The sequence below is a fragment of the Bombina bombina genome, chromosome 3 (assembly GCF_027579735.1).
Source record: "Bombina bombina isolate aBomBom1 chromosome 3, aBomBom1.pri, whole genome shotgun sequence".
Classification (NCBI taxonomy): Eukaryota; Metazoa; Chordata; class Amphibia; order Anura; family Bombinatoridae; genus Bombina; species Bombina bombina.
Window position 1 is genome coordinate 6,672,596 of NC_069501.1, and position 21,450 is coordinate 6,694,045.

Genomic DNA, 21,450 nt, shown 5'->3' on the forward strand with positions numbered 1-21,450 from the left:
GAAACTGATGATGATCCCTGTGTATCGGAATATGTAGATAAGCATCCTTTAAATCCACTCCTGGATCATAGGTAGGATGGTTCGAATAGTCTCCATCTTGAAGGATGGGACCCTGAGAAATTTGTTTAGGATCTTGAGATCCAAGATTGGTCTGAAAGTTCCCTCTTTCTTGGGAACTATAAACAGATTTGAATAGAAGCCCTGCCCCTGTTCCTCCTTTGGAACTGGGTGGATCACTCCCATAACTAGTAGGTCTTGAACGCAATGTAAGAATGCCTCTCTCTTTATCTGGTTTGCAGATAATTGTGAGAGATGAAATCTCCCCTTTGGAGATGAAGCTTTGAAATCCAGAAGATATCCCTGGGAAACAATCTCCAGAGCCCAGGGATCCTGGACGTCTCTTGCCCAAGCCTGGGTGAAGAGAGAAAGTCTGCCCCCCACTAGATCCGGTCCCGGATCGGGGGATACTCCTTCATGCTGTCTTAGAGGCAGCAGCAGGCTTTTTGGCCTGTTTCCCCTTGTTCCAAGCCTGGTTAGGTCTCCAGACTAGCTTGGACTGGGCAAAATTTCCCTCTTGTTTTGTAGAAGAGGAAGATGAAGCTGCGCCACTCTTGAAGTTTCGAAAGGAACGAAAATTAGTCTGTTTGGTCCTTAACTTGTTGGACCTATCCTGGGGAAGGGCGTGGCCTTTTCCTCCAGTAATATCAGAAATGATCTCCTTCAGTCCAGGCCCAAATAGGGTCTGCCCTTTGAATGGGATATTGAGAAGTTTAGACTTTGAAGTGACATCAGCTGACCAGGATTTAAGCCATAGCGCCCTACGTGCCTGAATGTCAAAACCTGAATTTTTAGCCGTTAGCTTGGTTAAATGAAAAAACAGAATTTATGTTTACCTGATAAATTACTTTCTCCAACGGTGTGTCCGGTCCACGGCGTCATCCTTACTTGTGGGATATTCTCTTCCCCAACAGGAAATGGCAAAGAGCCCAGCAAAGCTGGTCACATGATCCCTCCTAGGCTCCGCCTACCCCAGTCATTCGACCGACGTTAAGGAGGAATATTTGCATAGGAGAAACCATATGGTACCGTGGTGACTGTAGTTAAAGAAAATAAATTATCAGACCTGATTAAAAAAACCAGGGCGGGCCGTGGACCGGACACACCGTTGGAGAAAGTAATTTATCAGGTAAACATAAATTCTGTTTTCTCCAACATAGGTGTGTCCGGTCCACGGCGTCATCCTTACTTGTGGGAACCAATACCAAAGCTTTAGGACACGGATGAAGGGAGGGAGCAAATCAGGTCACCTAAATGGAAGGCACCACGGCTTGCAAAACCTTTCTCCCAAAAATAGCCTCAGAAGAAGCAAAAGTATCAAACTTGTAAAATTTGGTAAAAGTGTGCAGTGAAGACCAAGTCGCTGCCCTACATATCTGATCAACAGAAGCCTCGTTCTTGAAGGCCCATGTGGAAGCCACAGCCCTAGTGGAATGAGCTGTGATTCTTTCGGGAGGCTGCCGTCCGGCAGTCTCGTAAGCCAATCTGATGATGCTTTTAATCCAAAAAGAGAGAGAGGTAGAAGTTGCTTTTTGACCTCTCCTTTTACCGGAATAAACAACAAACAAGGAAGATGTTTGTCTAAAATCCTTTGTAGCATCTAAATAGAATTTTAGAGCGCGAACAACATCCAAATTGTGCAACAAACGTTCCTTCTTTGAAACTGGTTTCGGACACAGAGAAGGTACGATAATCTCCTGGTTAATGTTTTTGTTAGAAACAACTTTTGGAAGAAAACCAGGTTTAGTACGTAAAACCACCTTATCTGCATGGAACACCAGATAAGGAGGAGAACACTGCAGAGCAGATAATTCTGAAACTCTTCTAGCAGAAGAAATTGCAACTAAAAACAAAACTTTCCAAGATAATAACTTAATATCAACGGAATGCAAGGGTTCAAACGGAACCCCCTGAAGAACTGAAAGAACTAAATTGAGACTCCAAGGAGGAGTCAAAGGTTTGTAAACAGGCTTAATTCTAACCAGAGCCTGAACAAAGGCTTGAACATCTGGCACAGCGGCCAGCTTTTTGTGAAGTAACACAGACAAGGCAGAAATCTGTCCCTTCAGGGAACTTGCAGATAATCCTTTTTCCAATCCTTCTTGAAGGAAGGATAGAATCCTAGGAATCTTAACCTTGTCCCAAGGGAATCCTTTAGATTCACACCAACAGATATATTTTTTCCAAATTTTGTGGTAAATCTTTCTAGTTACAGGCTTTCTGGCCTGAACAAGAGAATCGATAACAGAATCTGAGAATCCTCGCTTCGATAAGATCAAGCGTTCAATCTCCAAGCAGTCAGCTGGAGTGAAACCAGATTCGGATGTTCGAACGGACCCTGAACAAGAAGGTCTCGTCTCAAAGGTAGCTTCCAAGGAGGAGCCGATGACATATTCACCAGATCTGCGTACCAAGTCCTGCGTGGCCACGCAGGAGCTATCAAGATCACCGACGCCCTCTCCTGATTGATCCTGGCTACCAGCCTGGGGATGAGAGGAAACGGCGGGAACACATAAGCTAGTTTGAAGGTCCAAGGTGCTACTAGTGCATCCACTAGAGCCGCCTTGGGATCCCTGGATCTGGACCCTTTGAAGTTCTGATGAGAGGCCATCAGATCCATGTCTGGAATGCCCCACAGCTGAGTGACTTGGGCAAAGATTTCCGGATGGAGTTCCCACTCCCCCGGATGCAATGTCTGACGACTCAGAAAATCCGCTTCCCAATTTTCCACTCCTGGGATGTGGATAGCAGACAGGTGGCAGGAGTGAGACTCCGCCCATAGAATGATTTTGGTCACTTCTTCCATCGCCAGGGAACTCCTTGTTCCCCCCTGATGGTTGATGTACGCAACAGTTGTCATGTTGTCTGATTGAAACCGTATGAACTTGGCCCTCGCTAGCTGAGGCCAAGCCTTGAGAGCATTGAATATCGCTCTCAGTTCCAGAATATTTATCGGTAGAAGAGATTCTTCCCGAGACCAAAGACCCTGAGCTTTCAGGGATCCCCAGACCGCGCCCCAGCCCATCAGACTGGCGTCGGTCGTGACAATGACCCACTCTGGTCTGCGGAATGTCATCCCTCGTGACAGGTTGTCCAGGGACAGCCACCAACGGAGTGAGTCTCTGGTCCTCTGATTTACTTGTATCTTCGGAGACAAGTCTGTATAGTCCCCATTCCACTGACTGAGCATGCACAGTTGTAATGGTCTTAGATGAATGCGTGCAAAAGGAACTATGTCCATTGCCGCTACCATCAACCCGATCACTTCCATGCACTGAGCTATGGAAGGAAGAGGAACGGAATGAAGTATCCGACAAGAGTCTAGAAGTTTCGTTTTTCTGGCCTCTGTCAGAAAAATCCTCATTTCTAAGGAGTCTATTATTGTTCCCAAGAAGGGAACCCTTGTTGACGGAGATAGAGAACTCTTTTCCACGTTCACTTTCCATCCGTGAGATCTGAGAAAGGCCAGGACAATGTCCGTGTGAGCCTTTGCTTGAGGAAGGGACGACGCTTGAATCAGAATGTCGTCCAAGTAAGGTACTACAGCAATGCCCCTTGGTCTTAGCACAGCTAGAAGGGACCCTAGTACCTTTGTGAAAATCCTTGGAGCAGTGGCTAATCCGAAAGGAAGCGCCACGAACTGGTAATGTTTGTCCAGGAATGCGAACCTCAGGAACCGATGATGTTCCTTGTGGATAGGAATATGTAGATACGCATCCTTTAAATCCACCGTGGTCATGAATTGACCTTCCTGGATGGAAGGAAGAATAGTTCGAATGGTTTCCATCTTGAACGATGGAACCTTGAGAAACTTGTTTAAGATCTTGAGATCTAAGATTGGTCTGAACGTTCCCTCTTTTTTGGGAACTATAAACAGATTGGAGTAGAACCCCATCCCTTGTTCTCTTAATGGAACGGGATGAATCACTCCCATTTTTAACAGGTCTTCTACACAATGTAAGAATGCCTGTCTTTTTATGTGGTCTGAAGACAACTGAGACCTGTGGAACCTCCCCCTTGGGGGAAGTCCCTTGAATTCCAGAAGATAACCTTGGGAGACTATTTCTAGCGCCCAAGGATCCAGAACATCTCTTGCCCAAGCCTGAGCGAAGAGAGAGAGTCTGCCCCCCACCAGATCCGGTCCCGGATCGGGGGCCAACATTTCATGCTGTCTTGGTAGCAGTGGCAGGTTTCTTGGCCTGCTTTCCCTTGTTCCAGCCTTGCATTGGTCTCCAAGCTGGCTTGGCTTGAGAAGTATTACCCTCTTGCTTAGAGGACGTAGCACTTTGGGCTGGTCCGTTTCTACGAAAGGGACGAAAATTAGGTTTATTTTTTGCCTTGAAAGGCCGATCCTGAGGAAGGGCGTGGCCCTTACCCCCAGTGATATCCGAGATAATCTCTTTCAAGTCAGGGCCAAACAGCGTTTTCCCCTTGAAAGGAATGTTAAGTAGCTTGTTCTTGGAAGACGCATCAGCCGACCAAGATTTCAACCAAAGCGCTCTGCGCGCCACAATAGCAAACCCAGAATTCTTAGCCGCTAACCTAGCCAATTGCAAAGTGGCGTCTAGGGTGAAAGAATTAGCCAATTTGAGAGCATTGATTCTGTCCATAATCTCCTCATAAGGAGGAGAATCACTGTCGACCGCCTTTATCAGCTCATCGAACCAGAAACATGCGGCTGTAGCGACAGGGACAATGCATGAAATTGGTTGTAGAAGGTAACCCTGCTGAACAAACATCTTTTTAAGCAAACCTTCTAATTTTTTATCCATAGGATCTTTGAAAGCACAACTATCCTCTATGGGTATAGTGGTGCGTTTGTTTAAAGTGGAAACCGCTCCCTCGACCTTGGGGACTGTCTGCCATAAGTCCTTTCTGGGGTCGACCATAGGAAACAATTTTTTAAATATGGGGGGAGGGACGAAAGGAATACCGGGCCTTTCCCATTCTTTATTAACAATGTCCGCCACCCGCTTGGGTATAGGAAAAGCTTCTGGGAGCCCCGGCACCTCTAGGAACTTGTCCATTTTACATAGTTTCTCTGGGATGACCAGCTTGTCACAATCATCCAGAGTGGATAATACCTCCTTAAGCAGAATGCGGAGATGTTCCAACTTAAATTTAAATGCAATCACATCAGGTTCAGCTTGTTGAGAAATGTTCCCTGAATCAGTAATTTCTCCCTCCGACAAAACCTCCCTGGCCCCATCAGACTGAGTTAGGGGCCCTTCAGAAATATTAATATCAGCGTCGTCATGCTCTTCAGTATCTAAAACAGAGCAGTCGCGCTTACGCTGATAAGTGTTCATTTTGGCTAAAATGTTTTTGACAGAATTATCCATTACAGCCGTTAATTGTTGCATAGTAAGGAGTATTGGCGCGCTAGATGTACTAGGGGCCTCCTGAGTGGGCAAGACTCGTGTAGACGAAGGAGGGAATGATGCAGTACCATGCTTACTCCCCTCACTTGAGGAATCATCTTGGGCATCATTGTCATTGTCACATAAATCACATTTATTTAAATGAATAGGAATTCTGGCTTCCCCACATTCAGAACACAGTCTATCTGGTAGTTCAGACATGTTAAACAGGCATAAACTTGATAACAAGTACAAAAAACGTTTTAAAATAAAACCGTTACTGTCACTTTAAATTTTAAACTGAACACACTTTATTACTGCAAATGCGAAAAAACATGAAGGAATTGTTCAAAATTCACCAAATTTTCACCACAGTGTCTTAAAGCCTTAAAAGTATTGCACACCAAATTTGGAAGCTTTAACCCTTAAAATAACGGAACCGGAGCCGTTTTGAACTTTAACCCCTTTACAGTCCCTGGTATCTGCTTTGCTGAGACCCAACCAAGCCCCAAGGGGAATACGATACCAAATGACGCCTTCAGGAAGTCTTTTCTATGTATCAGAGCTCCTCTCACATGCGACTGCATGCCATGCCTCTCAAAAACAAGTGCGCAACACCGGCGCGAAAATGAGGCTCTGCCTATGCTTTGGGAAAGCCCCTAAAGAATAAGGTGTCTAAAACAGTGCCTGCCGATATTATTATATCAAAATACCCAGATAAAATGATTCCTCAAGGCTAAATATGTGTTAATAATCAATCGATTTAGCCCAAAAAAAGTCTACAGTCTTAATAAGCCCTTTTTGAAGCCCTTATTTACAATCGTAATAAACATGGCTTACCGGATCCCAGAGGGAAAATGACAGCTTCCAGCATTACATCGTCTTGTTAGAATGTGTCATACCTCAAGCAGCAAGAGACTGCTCACTGTTCCCCCAACTGAAGTTAATTGCTCTCAACAGTCCTGTGTGGAACAGCCATGGATTTTAGTGACGGTTGCTAAAATCATTTTCCTCATACAAACAGAAATCTTCATCTCTTTTCTGTTTCTGAGTAAATAGTACATACCAGCACTATTTCAAAATAACAAACTCTTGATTGAATAATAAAAACTACAGTTAAACACTAAAAAACTCTAAGCCATCTCCGTGGAGATGTTGCCTGTACAACGGCAAAGAGAATGACTGGGGTAGGCGGAGCCTAGGAGGGATCATGTGACCAGCTTTGCTGGGCTCTTTGCCATTTCCTGTTGGGGAAGAGAATATCCCACAAGTAAGGATGACGCCGTGGACCGGACACACCTATGTTGGAGAAACGGCGTCAGAAATAAATGAATTGGCTAACTTAAGAGCTTTAAGCCTGTCAAGGATATCATCCAACGGGGTCTCTACCTGTAAAGCCTCCTCCAGAGACTCGAACCAGAAAGCCGCTGCAGCAGTGACTGGGGCAATGCATGCAAGAGGCTGGAGAATAAAACCTTGTTGTATAAAGATTTTCTTAAGGAAACCCTCTAATTTCTTATCCATAGGATCTAGGAAAGTACAACTGTTCTCGACAGGAATAGTTGTACGCTTAGCTAGGGTAGAGACTGCTCCCTCCACCTTAGGGACCGTCTGCCACAAGTCCCGTGTAGCGGCATCTATAGGAAACATTTTTTTAAAAGCAGGAGGGGGAGAGAACGGCACACCTGGTCTATCCCATTCCTTAGTAATAATTTCTGAAAACCTCTTAGGGATTGGAAAAAACATAATTTATGTAAGAACTTACCTGATAAATTCATTTCTTTCATATTAGCAAGAGTCCATGAGCTAGTGACGTATGGGATATACATTCCTACCAGGAGGGGCAAAGTTTCCCAAACCTCAAAATACCTATAAATACACCCCTCACCACACCCACAAATCAGTTTAACGCATAGCCAAGAAGTGGGGTGATAAGAAAAAAGTGCGAAAGCATAAAAAATAAGGAATTGGAATAATTGTGCTTTATACAAAAAAATCATAACCACCACAAAAAGGGTGGGCCTCATGGACTCTTGCTAATATGAAATGAATTTATCAGGTAAGTTCTTACATAAATTATGTTTTCTTTCATGTAATTAGCAAGAGTCCATGAGCTAGTGACGTATGGGATAATGACTACCCAAGATGTCGATCTTCCACGCAAGAGTCACTAGAGAGGGAGGGATAAAATAAAGACAGCCAATTCCGCTGAAAATAATCCACACCCAAACTAAAGTTTAAATCTTATAATGAAAAAAACTGAAATTATAAGCAGAAGAATCAAACTGAAACAGCTGCCTGAAGTACTTTTCTACCAAAAACTGCTTCAGAAGAAGAAAACACATGAAAATGGTAGAATTTAGTAAAAGTATGCAAAGAAGACCAAGTTGCTGCCCTGCAAATCTGATCAACCGAAGCCTCATTCCTAAACGCCCAGGAAGTAGAAACTGACCTAGTAGACCTAGTAGAATGAGCTGTAATCCTTTGAGGCGGAGTTTTACCCGACTCGACATAAGCATGATGAATTAAAGATTTCAACCAAGATGCCAAAGAAATGGCAGAGGCCTTCTGACCTTTCCTAGAACCGGAAAAGATAACAAATAGACTAGAAGTCTTTCAGAAATTCTTAGTAGCTTCAACATAATATTTCAAAGCTCTAACTACATCCAAAGAATGCAATGATTTCTCCTTAGAATTCTTAGGACTAGGACATAATGAAGGAACCACAATTTCTCTACTAATGTTGTTAGAATTCACAACCTTAGGTAAAAATTTAAAAGAAGTTCGCAACACCGCCTTATCCTGATGAAAAATCAGAAAAGGAGACTCACAAGAAAGAGCAGATAATTCAGAAACTCTACTGGCAGAAGAGATGGCCAAAAGGAACAAAACCTTCCAAGAAAGTAATTTAATGTCCAATGAATGCATAGGTTCAAACGGAGGAGCTTGAAGAGCCCCCAGAACCAAATTCAAACTCCAAGGAGGAGAAATTGACTTAATGACAGGTTTTATACGAACCAAAGCTTGTACAAAACAATGAATATCAGGAAGATTAGCAATCTTTCTGTGAAAAAGAACAGAAAGAGCAGAGATTTGTCCTTTCAAAGGAACTTGCAGACAAACCTTTATCCAAACCATCCTGAAGGAACTGTAAAATTCTCGTAATTCTAAAAGAATGCCAGGAAAAATGATGAAAAAGACCCCAAGAAATATAAGTCTTCCAGACTCTATAATATATCTCCCTAGATACGGATTTACGAGCCTGTAACATAGTATTAATCACAGAGTCAGAGAAACCTCTTTGACTAAGAATCAAGCATTCAATCTCCATACCTTTAAATTTAAGGATTTGAGATCCTGATGGAAAAAAGGACCTTGCGACAGAAGGTCTGGTCTTAATGGAAGAGTCCACGGTTGGCAAGAGGCCATCCGGACAAGATCCGCATACCAAAACCTTTGAGGCCATGCTGGAGCTACCAGCAGAACAAACGAGCATTCCTTCAGAAACTTGGAGATTACTCTTGGAAGAAGAACTAGAGGCGGAAAGATATAGGCAGGATGATACTTCCAAGGAAGTGACAATGCATCCACTGCTTCCGCTTGAGGATCCCTGGATCTGGACAGATACCTGGGAAGTTTCTTGTTTAGATGAGAGGCCATCAGATCTATTTCTGGAAGACCCCATATTTGAACAATCTGAAGAAATACCTCTGGGTGAAGAGACCATTCGCCCGGATGTAACGTTTGGCGACTGAGATAATCCGCTTCCCAATTGTCTATACCTGGGATATAAACCGCAGAAACTAGACAGGAGCTGGATTCCGCCCATACCAGAATTCGAGATACTTCTTTCATGGCCAGAGGACTGTGAGTCCCTCCTTGATGATTGATGTATGCCACAGTTGTGACATTGTCTGTCTGAAAACAAATGAACGATTCTCTCTTTAGAAGAGGCCAAGACTGAAGAGCTCTGAAAATTTCACGGAGTTCCAAAATATTGATTGGTAATCTCACCTCCTGAGATTCCCAAACCCCTTGTGCTGTCAGAGACCCCCAAACAGCTCCCCAACCTGTCAGACTTGCATCTGTTGAAAATACAGTCCAGGTCGGAAGAACAAAAGAAGCCCCCTGAACTAAACGATGGTGATCTGTCCACCACGTCAGAGAGTGTCGTACAATCGGTTTTAAAGATATTAATTGAGATATCTTTGTGTAATCCCTGCACCACTGGTTCAGCATACAGAGCTGAAGAGGTCGCATGTGAAAACGAGCAAAGGGGATCGCATCCGATGCAGCAGTCATAAGACCTAGAATTTCCATGCATAAGGCTACCGAAGGGAATGATTGTGATTGAAGGTTTCGACAAGCTGAGATCAATTTTAGACGTCTCTTGTCTGTCAGAGACAGAGTCATGGACACTGAATCTATCTGGAAACCTAAAAAGGTAACCCTTGTTTGAGGAATCAATTAACTTTTCGGTAAATTGATCCTCCAACCATGATCTTGAAGAAACAACACAAGTCGATTCGTATGAGATTCTGCTAAATGTGAAGATTGAGCAAGTACCAAGATATCATCCAAATAAGGAAATACCACAATACCCTGTTCTCTGATTACAGACAGAAGGGCACCGAGAACCTTTGTAAAAATCCTTGGAGCTGTTGCTAGGCCAAACGGCAGAGCCACAAACTGGTAATGCTTGTCTAGGAAAGAGAATCTCAGAAACTGATAGTGATCTGGATGAATCGGAATATGCAGATATGCATCCTGTAAATCTATTGTGGACATATAATGCCCTTGCTGAACAAAAGGCAGAATAGTCCTTATAGTTACCATCTTGAATGTTGGTATCCTTACATAACGATTCAATATTTTTAGATCCAGAACTGGTCTGAAGGAATTGTCCTTCTTTGGTACAATGAAGAGATTTGAATAAAACCCCAGCCCCTGTTCCAGAACTGGAACTGGCATAATTACTCCAGCCAACTCTAGATCTGAAACACATTTCAGAAATGCTTGAGCCTTTGCTGGATTTACTGGGACACGGGAAAGAAAAAATCTCTTTGCAGGAGGCCTTATCTTGAAGCCAATTCTGTACCCTTCTGAAACAATGTTTTGAATCCAAAGATTGTGAATTGAATTGATCCAAATTTGTTTGAAAAAACGTAATCTGCCCCCTACCAGCTGGGCTGGAATGAGGGCCGCACCTTCATGTGGACTTGGGAGCTGGTTTTGGTTTCCTAAAAGGCTTGGACTTATTCCAGACTGGAGATGGTTTCCAAACAGATACCGCTCCTGAGGGCGAAGGATCAGGCTTTTGTTCCTTATTGTGACGAAAGGAACGAAAACGATTATTAGATCTAAATTTACCTTTAGATTTTCTATCCTGTGGTAAAAAAGTTCCTTTCCCTCCAGTAACAGTTGAGATAATAGAATCCAACTGAGAACCAAATAATTTATTACCCTGGAAAGAAAGGGAAAGCAAAGTTGACTTAGAAGACATATCAGCATTCCAAGTTTTAAGCCATAAAGCTCTTCTAGCTAAAATAGCTAGAGACATATACCTGACATCAACTCTAATGATATCAAAGATGGCATCACAAATAAAGTTATTAGCATGTTGAAGAAGATTAACAATGCTATGAGAATTATGATCTGTTACTTGTTGCGCTAAAGCTTCTAACCAAAAAGTTGAAGCTGCAGCCACATCCGCTAAAGATATAGCAGGTCTAAGAAGATTACCTCAACATAAGTAAGCTTTTCTTAGAAAGGATTCAATCTTCCTATCTAAAGGATCCTTAAAAGAAGTACTATCTGCCGTAGGAATAGTAGTACGTTTAGCAAGAGTAGAGACAGCCCCATCAACCTTAGGGATTTTGTCCCAAATTTCTAATCTGTCAGACGGCACAGGATATAATTGCTTAAAACGTTTAGAAGGAGTAAATGAATTACCCAAATTATTCCATTCCCTGGAGATTACTTCAGAAATAGCATCAGGGACAGGAAAAACTTCTGGAATAACTACAGGAGATTTACAAACCTTATTTAAACGTTTAGATTTAGTATCAAGAGGACCAGAATCCTCTATTTCTAATGCAATTAAGACCTCTTTATGTAAAGAACGAATAAATTCCATTTTGAATAAATATGAAGATTTATCAGCATCAACCTCTGAGACAGAATCCTCTGAACCAGAAGAACCACTATCAGAATCAGAATGATGATGTTCATTTAAAAATTCATCTGAAAAATGAGAAGTTTTAAAAGACCTTTTACGTTTACTAGAAGGGGGAATAACAGACATAGCCTTCTTAATAGATTTAGAAACAAAATCTCTTATGTTAACAGGAACACTCTGAGCATTAGATGTTGATGGAACCACAACAGGTAATGTAACATTACTAAAGGAAATATTATCTGCATTAACAAGTTTGTTATGACATTCATTACAAACAACAGCTGGAGGAACAGATACCACAAGTTTACAACAGATACACTTAACTTTGGTAGATCCAGCACCAGGCCGCGTTTTTCCAGAAGTATCTTCTGACTCAGTGTCAATCTGGGACATCTTGCAATATGTAATAGAAAAAACAACATATAAAGCAAAATTGATCAAATTCCTTAAATGACAGTTTCAGGAATGGGAAAAAATGCCAGTGAACAAGCTTCTAGCAACCAGAAGCAATAAATAATGAGACTTAATGTGGAGAGAAAAGTGACGCCCATATTTTTTAGCGCCAAAAAAGACGCCCACATTATTTGGCGCCTAAATGCTTTTGGCGCCAAAAATGACGCCACATCCGGAACGCCGACACTTTTGGTGCAAAAAAACGTCAAAAATGACGCAACTTCCGGCGACAAGTATGACGCCGGAAACAGAAAAAACTTTTTGCGCCAAAAAAGTCCGAGCCAAGAATGACGCAATAAAATGAAGCATTTTCAGCCCCCGCGAGCCTAACAGCCCACAGGTAAAAAAGTCAAATTTTAAGGTAAGAAAAAAATTGATTTATTCAAATGCATTATCCCAAATATGAAACTGACTGTCTGAAATAAGGAATGTTGAACATCCTGAGTCAAGGCAAATAAATGTTTGAATACATATATTTAGAACTTTATACAAAAGTGCCCAACCATAGCTTAGAGTGTCACAGAAAATAAGACTTACTTACCCCAGGACACTCATCTACATGTAGTAGAAAGCCAAACCAGTACTGAAACGAGAATCAGTAGAGGTAATGGTATATATAAGAGTATATCGTCGATCTGAAAAGGGAGGTAAGAGATGAATCTCTACGACCGATAACAGAGAACCTATGAAATAGACCCCGTAGAAGGAGATCATTGAATTCAAATAGGCAATACTCTCTTCACATCCCTCTGACATTCACTGCACGCTGAGAGGAAAACCGGGCTCCAACCTGCTGCGGAGCGCATATCAACGTAGAATCTAGCACAAACTTACTTCACCACCTCCATAGGAGGCAAAGTTTGTAAAACTGATTTGTGGGTGTGGTGAGGGGTGAATTTATAGGCATTTTGAGGTTTGGGAAACTTTGCCCCTCCTGGTAGGAATGTATATCCCATACGTCACTAGCTCATGGACTCTTGCTAATTACATGAAAGAAACATCAGTGTAAACATGCACTGCAAAGTATTTATCCATTTTACACAATTTCTCTGGGACTACAATGGTGTCACAGTCATCCAGAGTCGCTAAAACCTCCCTGAGCAACACGCGGAGGTGTTCAAGCTTAAATTTAAATGCTGTCATTTCAGAGTCAGACTGAAGTAACGCCTTCCCTGAATCAGAGAAGTCACCCACAGATAGAAGCTCTCCTGCTTCAACTTCTGCACATTGTGAGGGTATATCAGACATAGCTACTAAAGCGTCAGAGAGCTCTGTATTTGTTCTAGCCCCAGAGCTGTCTCGCTTTCCTTGTAACCCTGGCAGTTTGGACAATACCTCAGTGAGGGTATGATTCATAACTGCCGCCATGTCTTGTAAAGTATACGCAATGGGCGCGCTAGATGTACTTGGCGTCCCTTGAGCGGGAGTTATAGGTTCTGACACGTGGGGAGAGCTAGATGGCATAACCTCCCTTTTGTCAGTCTCAGAAACCTCAGGTGATAAATCTTTAAAAGCCATAATATGGTCTTTATAACTTATAGAAAGGTCAGTGCATTTGGTACACATTCTAAGAGGGGGTTCCACAATGGCTTCTAAACATAATGAACAAGGAGTTTCCTCTATGTCAGACATGTTTAACAGACTAGTAATGAGACCAGCAAGCTTGGAAAACACTTTAATAAATGTGAAAAAAGCAATAATAAAAAACGGTACTGTGCCTTTAAGAGAAAAAAACTATCACATAAACTGCAAAACAGTGCAAAAAAGTTGTAAACTCTACGAAATTTTTACAGTGTGTATAAGGGACTAAAGCAGCATTGCACCCACTTGCAAATGGATGATTAACCCCTCAGGCCCAAAAACGAATTAGAAAAACTTAAAACCTGTTAACAAACAGTCAAACACACTGCCACAGCCCTGCTGTGGCTCCTACCTGCCCTTAAAAACGATTTTTGCAGGGAAAAAAACCCTCTATAGAGGTCCTATAAGCCAGAGGACTCATTCAAGGAAGCTGGATGTCTCAGACTGAAAACGAAAATAGGCCCCTCCCACCATGCACTCAAAGTCAGAGGGCCTTAAAAAAGTACTCCTAAGAGTAATCTAACAAGCCATGTGGAAATTAGGCCCCAAATAAAGATTTATCACCCTCAGAGAAAAAACGTTTTTATTTATAAATCATGCAAACGTTTTTACACTAAGTAATATAGGTTTTAACATGAATATCATCCCTTTTTGCAAGCATGATCCCAGTTGTTGTTAAATCACTGTTTTAGGCTTACCTTAAATATACCAGGCACTGTCAGCATTTTCTAGACCTTATCATCTCTCTAGAAAAAAATATACTGAACATACCTCAAAGCAGGCAATCTGCAGACCGTCCCCCCAACTGAAGTTTTCTTTCCATACTCTTCAGTTATGTGTGAGAACAGCAATGGACCTTAGTTACAAACCGCTAAGGTCATCAAACCTCCAGGCAGAAGTCTTCTTCCAATTTCTGCCTGAGAGTAAAAACAGTACAACGCCGGTACCGTTTAAAAATAACAAACTTTTGAAGGTAAAAACTACACTAAGTCACCACATCTCTCTTGATACTTCCTTTCTTGTCGAGAGCTGCAAGAGAATGACTGGGGGTGGCAGTTAGGGGAGGAGCGATATAGACAGCTCTGCTGTGGGTGTCCTCTTGCAGCTTCCTGTTGGGAAGGAGAATATCCCACAAGTAATGGATGAACCCGTGGACTGGATACAACTTTACAAGAGAAATATGCCTTCTGAAGTGGCCCAGACAGAGTCCTGACCTCAACCCGATTGAGATGCTGTGGCATGACCTCAAGAAAGCGATTCACACCAGACACCCCAAGAATATTGCTTAACTGAAACAGTTCTGTAAAGAGGAATGGTCAAGAATTACTCCTGACCGTTGTGCACGTCTGATCTGAAACTACAGGAAACGTTTGGTTGAAGTTATTGCTGCCAAAGGAGGTTAAACCAGTTATTAAATCCAAATGTTCACATACTTTTTCCACCTGCACTGTGAATGTTTATATGGTGTGTTGAATAAAAACATGGCAACATTTCATTCTTTGTGTGTTATTAGTTTAAGCAGACTGTGATTGTCTATTGTTGTGACTTAGATGATGATCAGATCACATTTTATGACCAATTTGTGCAGAGATCCATATCATTCCAAAGGGTTCACATACTTTTTTTTGCTACTGTATATATAACAGGTAATTTTATTAATTGTCTAAAGCATGATGGAACAGTCCTTTGTGACTGAAATGCGTAGCTTGTTTTTATTTATTTTTAATAAAGTAATTTATGATACTATAACCTGCCATATTGCTGTGGAGTCGCTTGCTGAAGGCCATTCTAGATTGTGGAGGAGGACCTGTGGAGAGCTGTGCTTGGGGCAGGCTGAGAATGAGTACAAGAGAGTGGCGTTCCTGCTTGGAGTGGCTTCCGTAGACGCCATCAGAGCTAGGCCCTGAGACATCCTATCCTGAGATTATAGCACCTGGATACCTCACACTATTTATTGGTACTTTTTTTTTCTTTCCATTGCCTTCTCTTTAATATATCTTACCAACCTGGTGTAAATTTGTTGTTTCAGATATACTTCTGTGTAAGATGACCAGTGAGGTACATGCAATGTGCAGTACAGGTACTTGTGTTTGTATAAACAATTACAAAGTGCACCATTTTTAAAAATAGTTTTTAAAGGGAGGCAGCATTTCTGGTTTTGAATTGCTTTGGTGGTTTTGTTCCACTGCAGATACCTGCACTCAGCTGCAGTAGGTTATTGTAGAGGAAACCTTTCCCCTCTATGCACCAGATCAGCACTGGGTATCTTTCTTTTGTGTTTGGTTTAATGCTAGTAAGTGTGACTGTAGATTACAGACACATACAGGTACTGAATCGGTACTCACCAGCAGCGCGCAGCCATCGCTAATCATCAGCATCACAAAGACATTATCCCAGCCGTATGGGGAGAGGAGACCAGCAAGAAGGGGACCCAGAGCAGCACCTGTAAGAGACCCACTGTGTGATCACTTATAAGACAGGGAGAGAGGGGGCAGAGAGTGTACAGAGGGGTGCACAAACAGACAGGCGTGTACAGAGGGGTGCACAGACAGGCGTGTACAGAGGGGTGCAGGGATGTATCAGTAGCACACTGCAAGGCTCAGCACATATACATGGTACGGCAATATGAACAGTTTTCTGAGAGCCCTGTGTGTGCGCTAGTTACTCACCCACAGATCCCGTGCCATCTATAATGGCTGTGACTGTAGACAGTGCATGAGAGTTCCCTTTCAGCGACTTGTGTGTACCCTGGGGAGAGACAATAAAACATATAAATAACTCTGATGTAATCAGGATACTTTTACCCTAAGATAAAGGCTAAGTGTTATTTGATCTGAAGCTACAGAAACATCAGAAGAACTCTTATAAAGCTTTGTTCTGCTTAGACATTCAGTATTTACTACTGTGGCACTCACTCTTTCCAGATTTACTATAACATTTCAACACCAGGAAGTTCTTGCCAACCAAGAAGACATCCCACTACAGAAGACATCTCACTATAGAAGACATCCCACGTCTTGCCACCTAGAGAGGCATTCCACTCCAGAAGAAGTCCTACTCCTTGCCACCAGAGGAGATATCTCACTAATTGGCACCTGTGGAGACATCCCATTACAGAAGACATCCCACTCCTTACCACCCAAAAATGCATCTCACTCCTTGCCACCTGAGCAGATATTCCACTCCAGAACACATAATACCCCTTGCCACCAAGAAGACATCCTATGTCCCACTCCTTGCCACCCAAGGAGACATCTCAATCCAGAAGGCATCCCACTCCTTGCCACCCAAGGAGACATCTCAATCCAGAAGGCATCCCACTCCTTGCCACCCAAGGAGACATCTCAATCCAGAAGGCATCCAACTCCTTGCCACCCAAGGAGACATCTCAATCAAGAAGGCATTTCACTCCTTGCCACCCAAGGCGACATCTCAATCAAGAAGGCATTTCACTCCTTGCCACCCAAGGCGACATCTCAATCCAGAAGGCATCCCACTCCTCGCCACCCAAGGAGACGTCTCAATCCAGATAGCATCCCACTCCTCGCCACCCAAGGAGACATCTCAATTCAGAATGCATCCCACTCCTTGCCACCCAAGGAGACATCTCAATCCAGAAGGCATCCCACTCCTTGCCACCCAAGGAGACATCTCAATCCAGAAGGCATCCCACTCCATGCCACCCAAGAAAACATCTCAATCCAGAATGCATCCCACTGCTTGCCACCCAAGGAGATATCTCAATCTAGAAGGCATCTCACTCAAGGAGACTTTTCACAAACAGTTTAATGACAGGGTACCCTCCCACATCATGCAAACTCCTTTGCATTGTAAATTCAGCCACTGTTTTTAAATATTTGCTTGTTGTTGTCTTAGTCAAAATCCTAGTGTTTTATCTTTTAGAAGTTAAAACCTTACCGCTTAGCATTAATAATTGATGTCTGAGAATCATACCACCTGTTACTAACCATCACCTATTTAGTGACAGACCTGGGGAGCCAGTGCAGGAAAGGGTCTATATGCTGCTGCGTCCAATATGAAGAATGTTATCAGGAGATTTGCATTATCTATTTGGTCAGCACCACAGCAAAATTCCATGAAGGTGTCTAGACTTTCTTTTTAATGATCTGTATGTCAAAGCCAACAGATTACGGACTAGATTACAAGTGGAGCACAAACGATTGTGCAAGGGTTAAATTCTGCCGATATTACAAGTTGAAAGTAAAGTCAACTTACATTATTACCGCGATTTTATAGCTGTGGTTAACGGTTTGACGAAAATAAAAAGTTGCACAAAACACATCAAAAATACATTACAAAAGTACAGTTACACTATTTTGTGCAATATTTTAAGAATAATTTTTAATAGACAGTGTTATTATAAGGGTTTAAAGATATGAAATCTCGGGTGTTAGAGAAAAAAAAGCTGCCAAATCTCTCTCCCCATCTCTTTTTCTCTCTCTCTCTCCTCCCTTTTGCTCTCTCTCTCCCCCTCTCTATTGCTCTCCCTCTTTTAACCCTCTCTTGCTCTCTCTCTTCCCCCTTTATTTTGTGCTCTCTCATCCACCTCTCTTTTGCTCTCTCTCTCTCTCCCCCCCTCTCTTTTGCTCTTTCTCCCCCCCTCTCTTTTGCTCTTTCTCCCCCCCTCTCTTTTGCTCTTTCTCCCCCCCTCTCTTTTGCTCTTTCTCCCCCCCTCTCTTTTGCTCTTTCTCCCCCCCTCTCTTTTGCGCTCTCTCTCCCCCTCTCTCACCTTCTCTTTTGCCCACTCTCTTTTGCTCTCTCTACCCCCTCTCTTTTGCGCTCTCTCTCTCACCTTCTCTTTTGTCCACTCTCTCTCTCACTCTCTACCCCCTCTCTCTCTCACCTTCTCTTTTGCCCACTCTCTACCCAACTCTCTTTTCCTCTCTCTACCCCCCTCTCTCTCTCCCCTTCTTTTTTGCACTCTCTCCCCTCTCCCCCCTCTCTTTTGCTCTTTCTCCCCCCTCTCTTTTGCGCTCTCTCTCCCCCTCTCTCACCTTCTCTTTTGCCCACTCTCTTTTGCTCTCTCTCTCCCCCCTCTCTTTTGCTCTCTCTCCCCCCTCTCTTTTGCGCTCTCTCTCCCCCTCTCTTTTGCTCTCCCTCTTTTAACCCTCTCTTGCTCTCTCTCTTCCCCCTTTATTTTGTGCTCTCTCCCCCACCTCTCTTTTGCTCTCTCTCTCTCCCCCCTCTCTTTTGCTCTTTCTCCCCCCCCTCTCTTTTGCTCTTTCTCCCCCCCTCTCTTTTGCTCTTTCTCCCCCCCTCTCTTTTGCTCTTTCTCCCCCCCTCTCTTTTGCTCTTTCTCCCCCCTCTCTTTTGCTCTTTCTCCCCCCCTCTCTTTTGCTCTCTCCCCCCCTCTCTTTTGCTCTTTCTCCCCCCTCTCTTTTGCTCTTTCTCCCCCCCCTCTTTTGCTCTTTCTCCCCCCCCTCTTTTGCTCTTTCTCCCCCCCTCTCTTTTGCTCTTTCTCCCCCCCTCTCTTTTGCTCTTTCTCCACCCCTCTCTTTTGCTCTTTCTCCCCCCCTCTCTTTTGCTCTCTCCCCCCCTCTCTTTTGCTCTCTCCCCCCCTCTCTTTTGCTCTTTCTCCCCCCCTCTCTTTTGCTCTTTCTCCCCCCCTCTCTTTTGCTCTTTCTCCCCCCTCTCTTTTGCGCGCTCTCTCTCTCTCCTCTCTTTTGATCTCTCTCTCCCCCTCCCTTTTGCTCTCTCTCTCCCCCTCTCTATTGCTCTCTCTCTCCCCTCTCTTTTGCTCTCCCTCTTTTAACCCTCTCTTGCTCTCTCTCTTCCCCCTTTATTTTGTGCTCTCTCCCCCACCTCTCTTTTGCTCTCTCTCTCTCTCTCTCTCTCTCTCTCTCTCTCCCCCCTCTCTTTTGCGCTCTCTCTCCCCCTCTCTCACCTTCTCTTTTGCCCACTCTCTTTTGCGCTCTCTCTCTCTCACCTTCTCTTTTGCCCACTCTCTCTCTCACCTTCTCTTTTGCCCACTCTCTCTCTCACCTTCTCTTTTGCCCACTCTCTCTCTCACTCTCTACCCCCTCTCTCTCTCACCTTCTCTTTTGCCCACTCTCTACCCACTCTCTTTTGCTCTCTCTACCCCCCTCTCTCTCTCCCCTTCTTTTTTGCACTCTCTCCCCTCTCTTTTGCTCTCTCTCTCTCTCCCCCCTCTCTTTTGCGCTCTCTCTCCCCCTCTCTCACCTTCTCTTTTGCCCACTCTCTTTTTCTCTCTCTACCCCCTCTCTTTTGCTCTCTCTCTCTCTCACCTTCTCTTTTGCCCATTCTCTCTCTCACTCTCTACCCCCTCTCTCTCTCCCCTTCTCTTTTGCCCACTCTCTCTCTCTTGCTCTCTCTACCCCCTCTCTTTTTCTCTCTCTCCCCCCTCTCTTTTGCTCTCTCTCCCCCCTCTCTTTTGCTCTCTCTGACCCCTCTCTTTTGCTCTCTCTCCCCCCTCTCTTTTGCTCTCTCCCCCCCACTCTCTCTCTCTCCCCCTCTCTTTTGCACTCTCTCCCCCCTCTCTCTTGCTCTCTCTACCCCCTCTCTTTTTCTCTCTCTCCCCCCTCTCTTTTGCTCTCTCTCCCCCCTCTCTTTTGCTCTCTCCCCCCCCACTCTCTCTCTCCCCCCTCTCTTTTGCTCTCTCTCCCCCCTCTCTTTTGCTCTCTCTGACCCCTCTCTTTTGCTCTCTCTCCCCCCTCTCTTTTGCTCTCTCCCCCCCCACTCTCTCTCTCTCCCCCCTATCTTTTGCGCTCTCTCTCTCCCCTCTCTTTTGATCTCTCTCCCCCCATCTCTTTTGATCTCTCTCCCCACATCTCTTTTGATCTCTCTCTCACCCCCTCTCTTTTGCTCTCTCTCTGTCTCCCCCCTCTCTTTTGCTCTCTCTCTCACCCTCTTTTTTGCTTTCCCTCTGCCCCTCTTTTGCACTCTTTCCCTCCCCTGTATTTTGCTCTCACTCACCCCTCTTTTTTGCTCTCTTTCACCCTTCTCTTTTACTCTCCCCCCTCTCTTTTGCTCTCTCTCTCTCTCTGTCTCTCCCCTTCTTTTGCACTCTCTCTCCCCCTCTTTTGCACTCTCTCTCTCCCTCTTTTGCACTCTCTCTCTCCCTCTTTTGCACTCTCTCTCTCCCTCTCTTTTGCTCTCTCCCTCCCTTGTATTTTGCACTCTCTCACCCCTCTTTTTTGTTCTCTCTCACCCCTCTCTTTTGCTCTCTCCCTCCCCTGTATTTTGCTCTCTCTCACCCCTCTCCTTTGCTCTCTCTCTCCCCTGTATTTTGCTCTCTCTCACCCTTCTCTTTTACACTCTCCCTTCGCTTTTGCTCTCTCCCTCCCCTGTATTTTGCTCTCTCTCACCCCTCTCTTTTGCTCTCTCCCTCCCCTGTATTTTGCTCTCTCTCACCCCTCTCTTTTGCTCTCTCCCTCCCCTGTATTTTGCTCTCTCTCACCCATCTTTTTTGCTCTCTCTCCCCCTCTTTTGCTCTATATCTTCCCTCTTGTGCTGCTCTCTCTCTCATGCAGACACTCAGACAGCCATGGCAGAGCCCACCTGGCCTCGCCCCTGTCACGCTCAGACTCCGCCCCTTCATGCCCAGCTATGCCCCCTTCACAATGCAGCACCGCCCCTTCATGGCTGGTTGGCTCAACCCCCTTCACGGATTAGGTGCCAGCAGCCAGCCCAGGTCAGTTTGTTGAAGGCCAGGTGTGTTTGTCCTTGTGGAGTCTCTACTGCGCATGACAGCTTTGGACAAACACACTTGGCCTTTTATATTATAGGATATGTGTGTGTATATATATATATGTATATATATATATATATATATATATTTAT

The 21,450-nt window shown here is 44.0% G+C and overlaps 1 protein-coding gene across 1 annotated transcript in view; it reads right to left on the minus strand.

Moving 5' to 3' along the window:
- SLC37A1 (solute carrier family 37 member 1) overlaps positions 1 to 21,450 on the minus strand; it is a 303,425-nt gene that overhangs the window by 67,655 nt on the left and 214,320 nt on the right. Inside the window, exons 18-19 of the mRNA XM_053705706.1 lie at positions 16,299 to 16,377; positions 15,975 to 16,072 (exon numbers count right to left, since the gene is read on the minus strand). Of these exons, the coding sequence (XP_053561681.1) occupies positions 15,975 to 16,072; positions 16,299 to 16,377 (177 nt within the window). The remainder of the gene's footprint in view (positions 1 to 15,974; positions 16,073 to 16,298; positions 16,378 to 21,450) is intronic.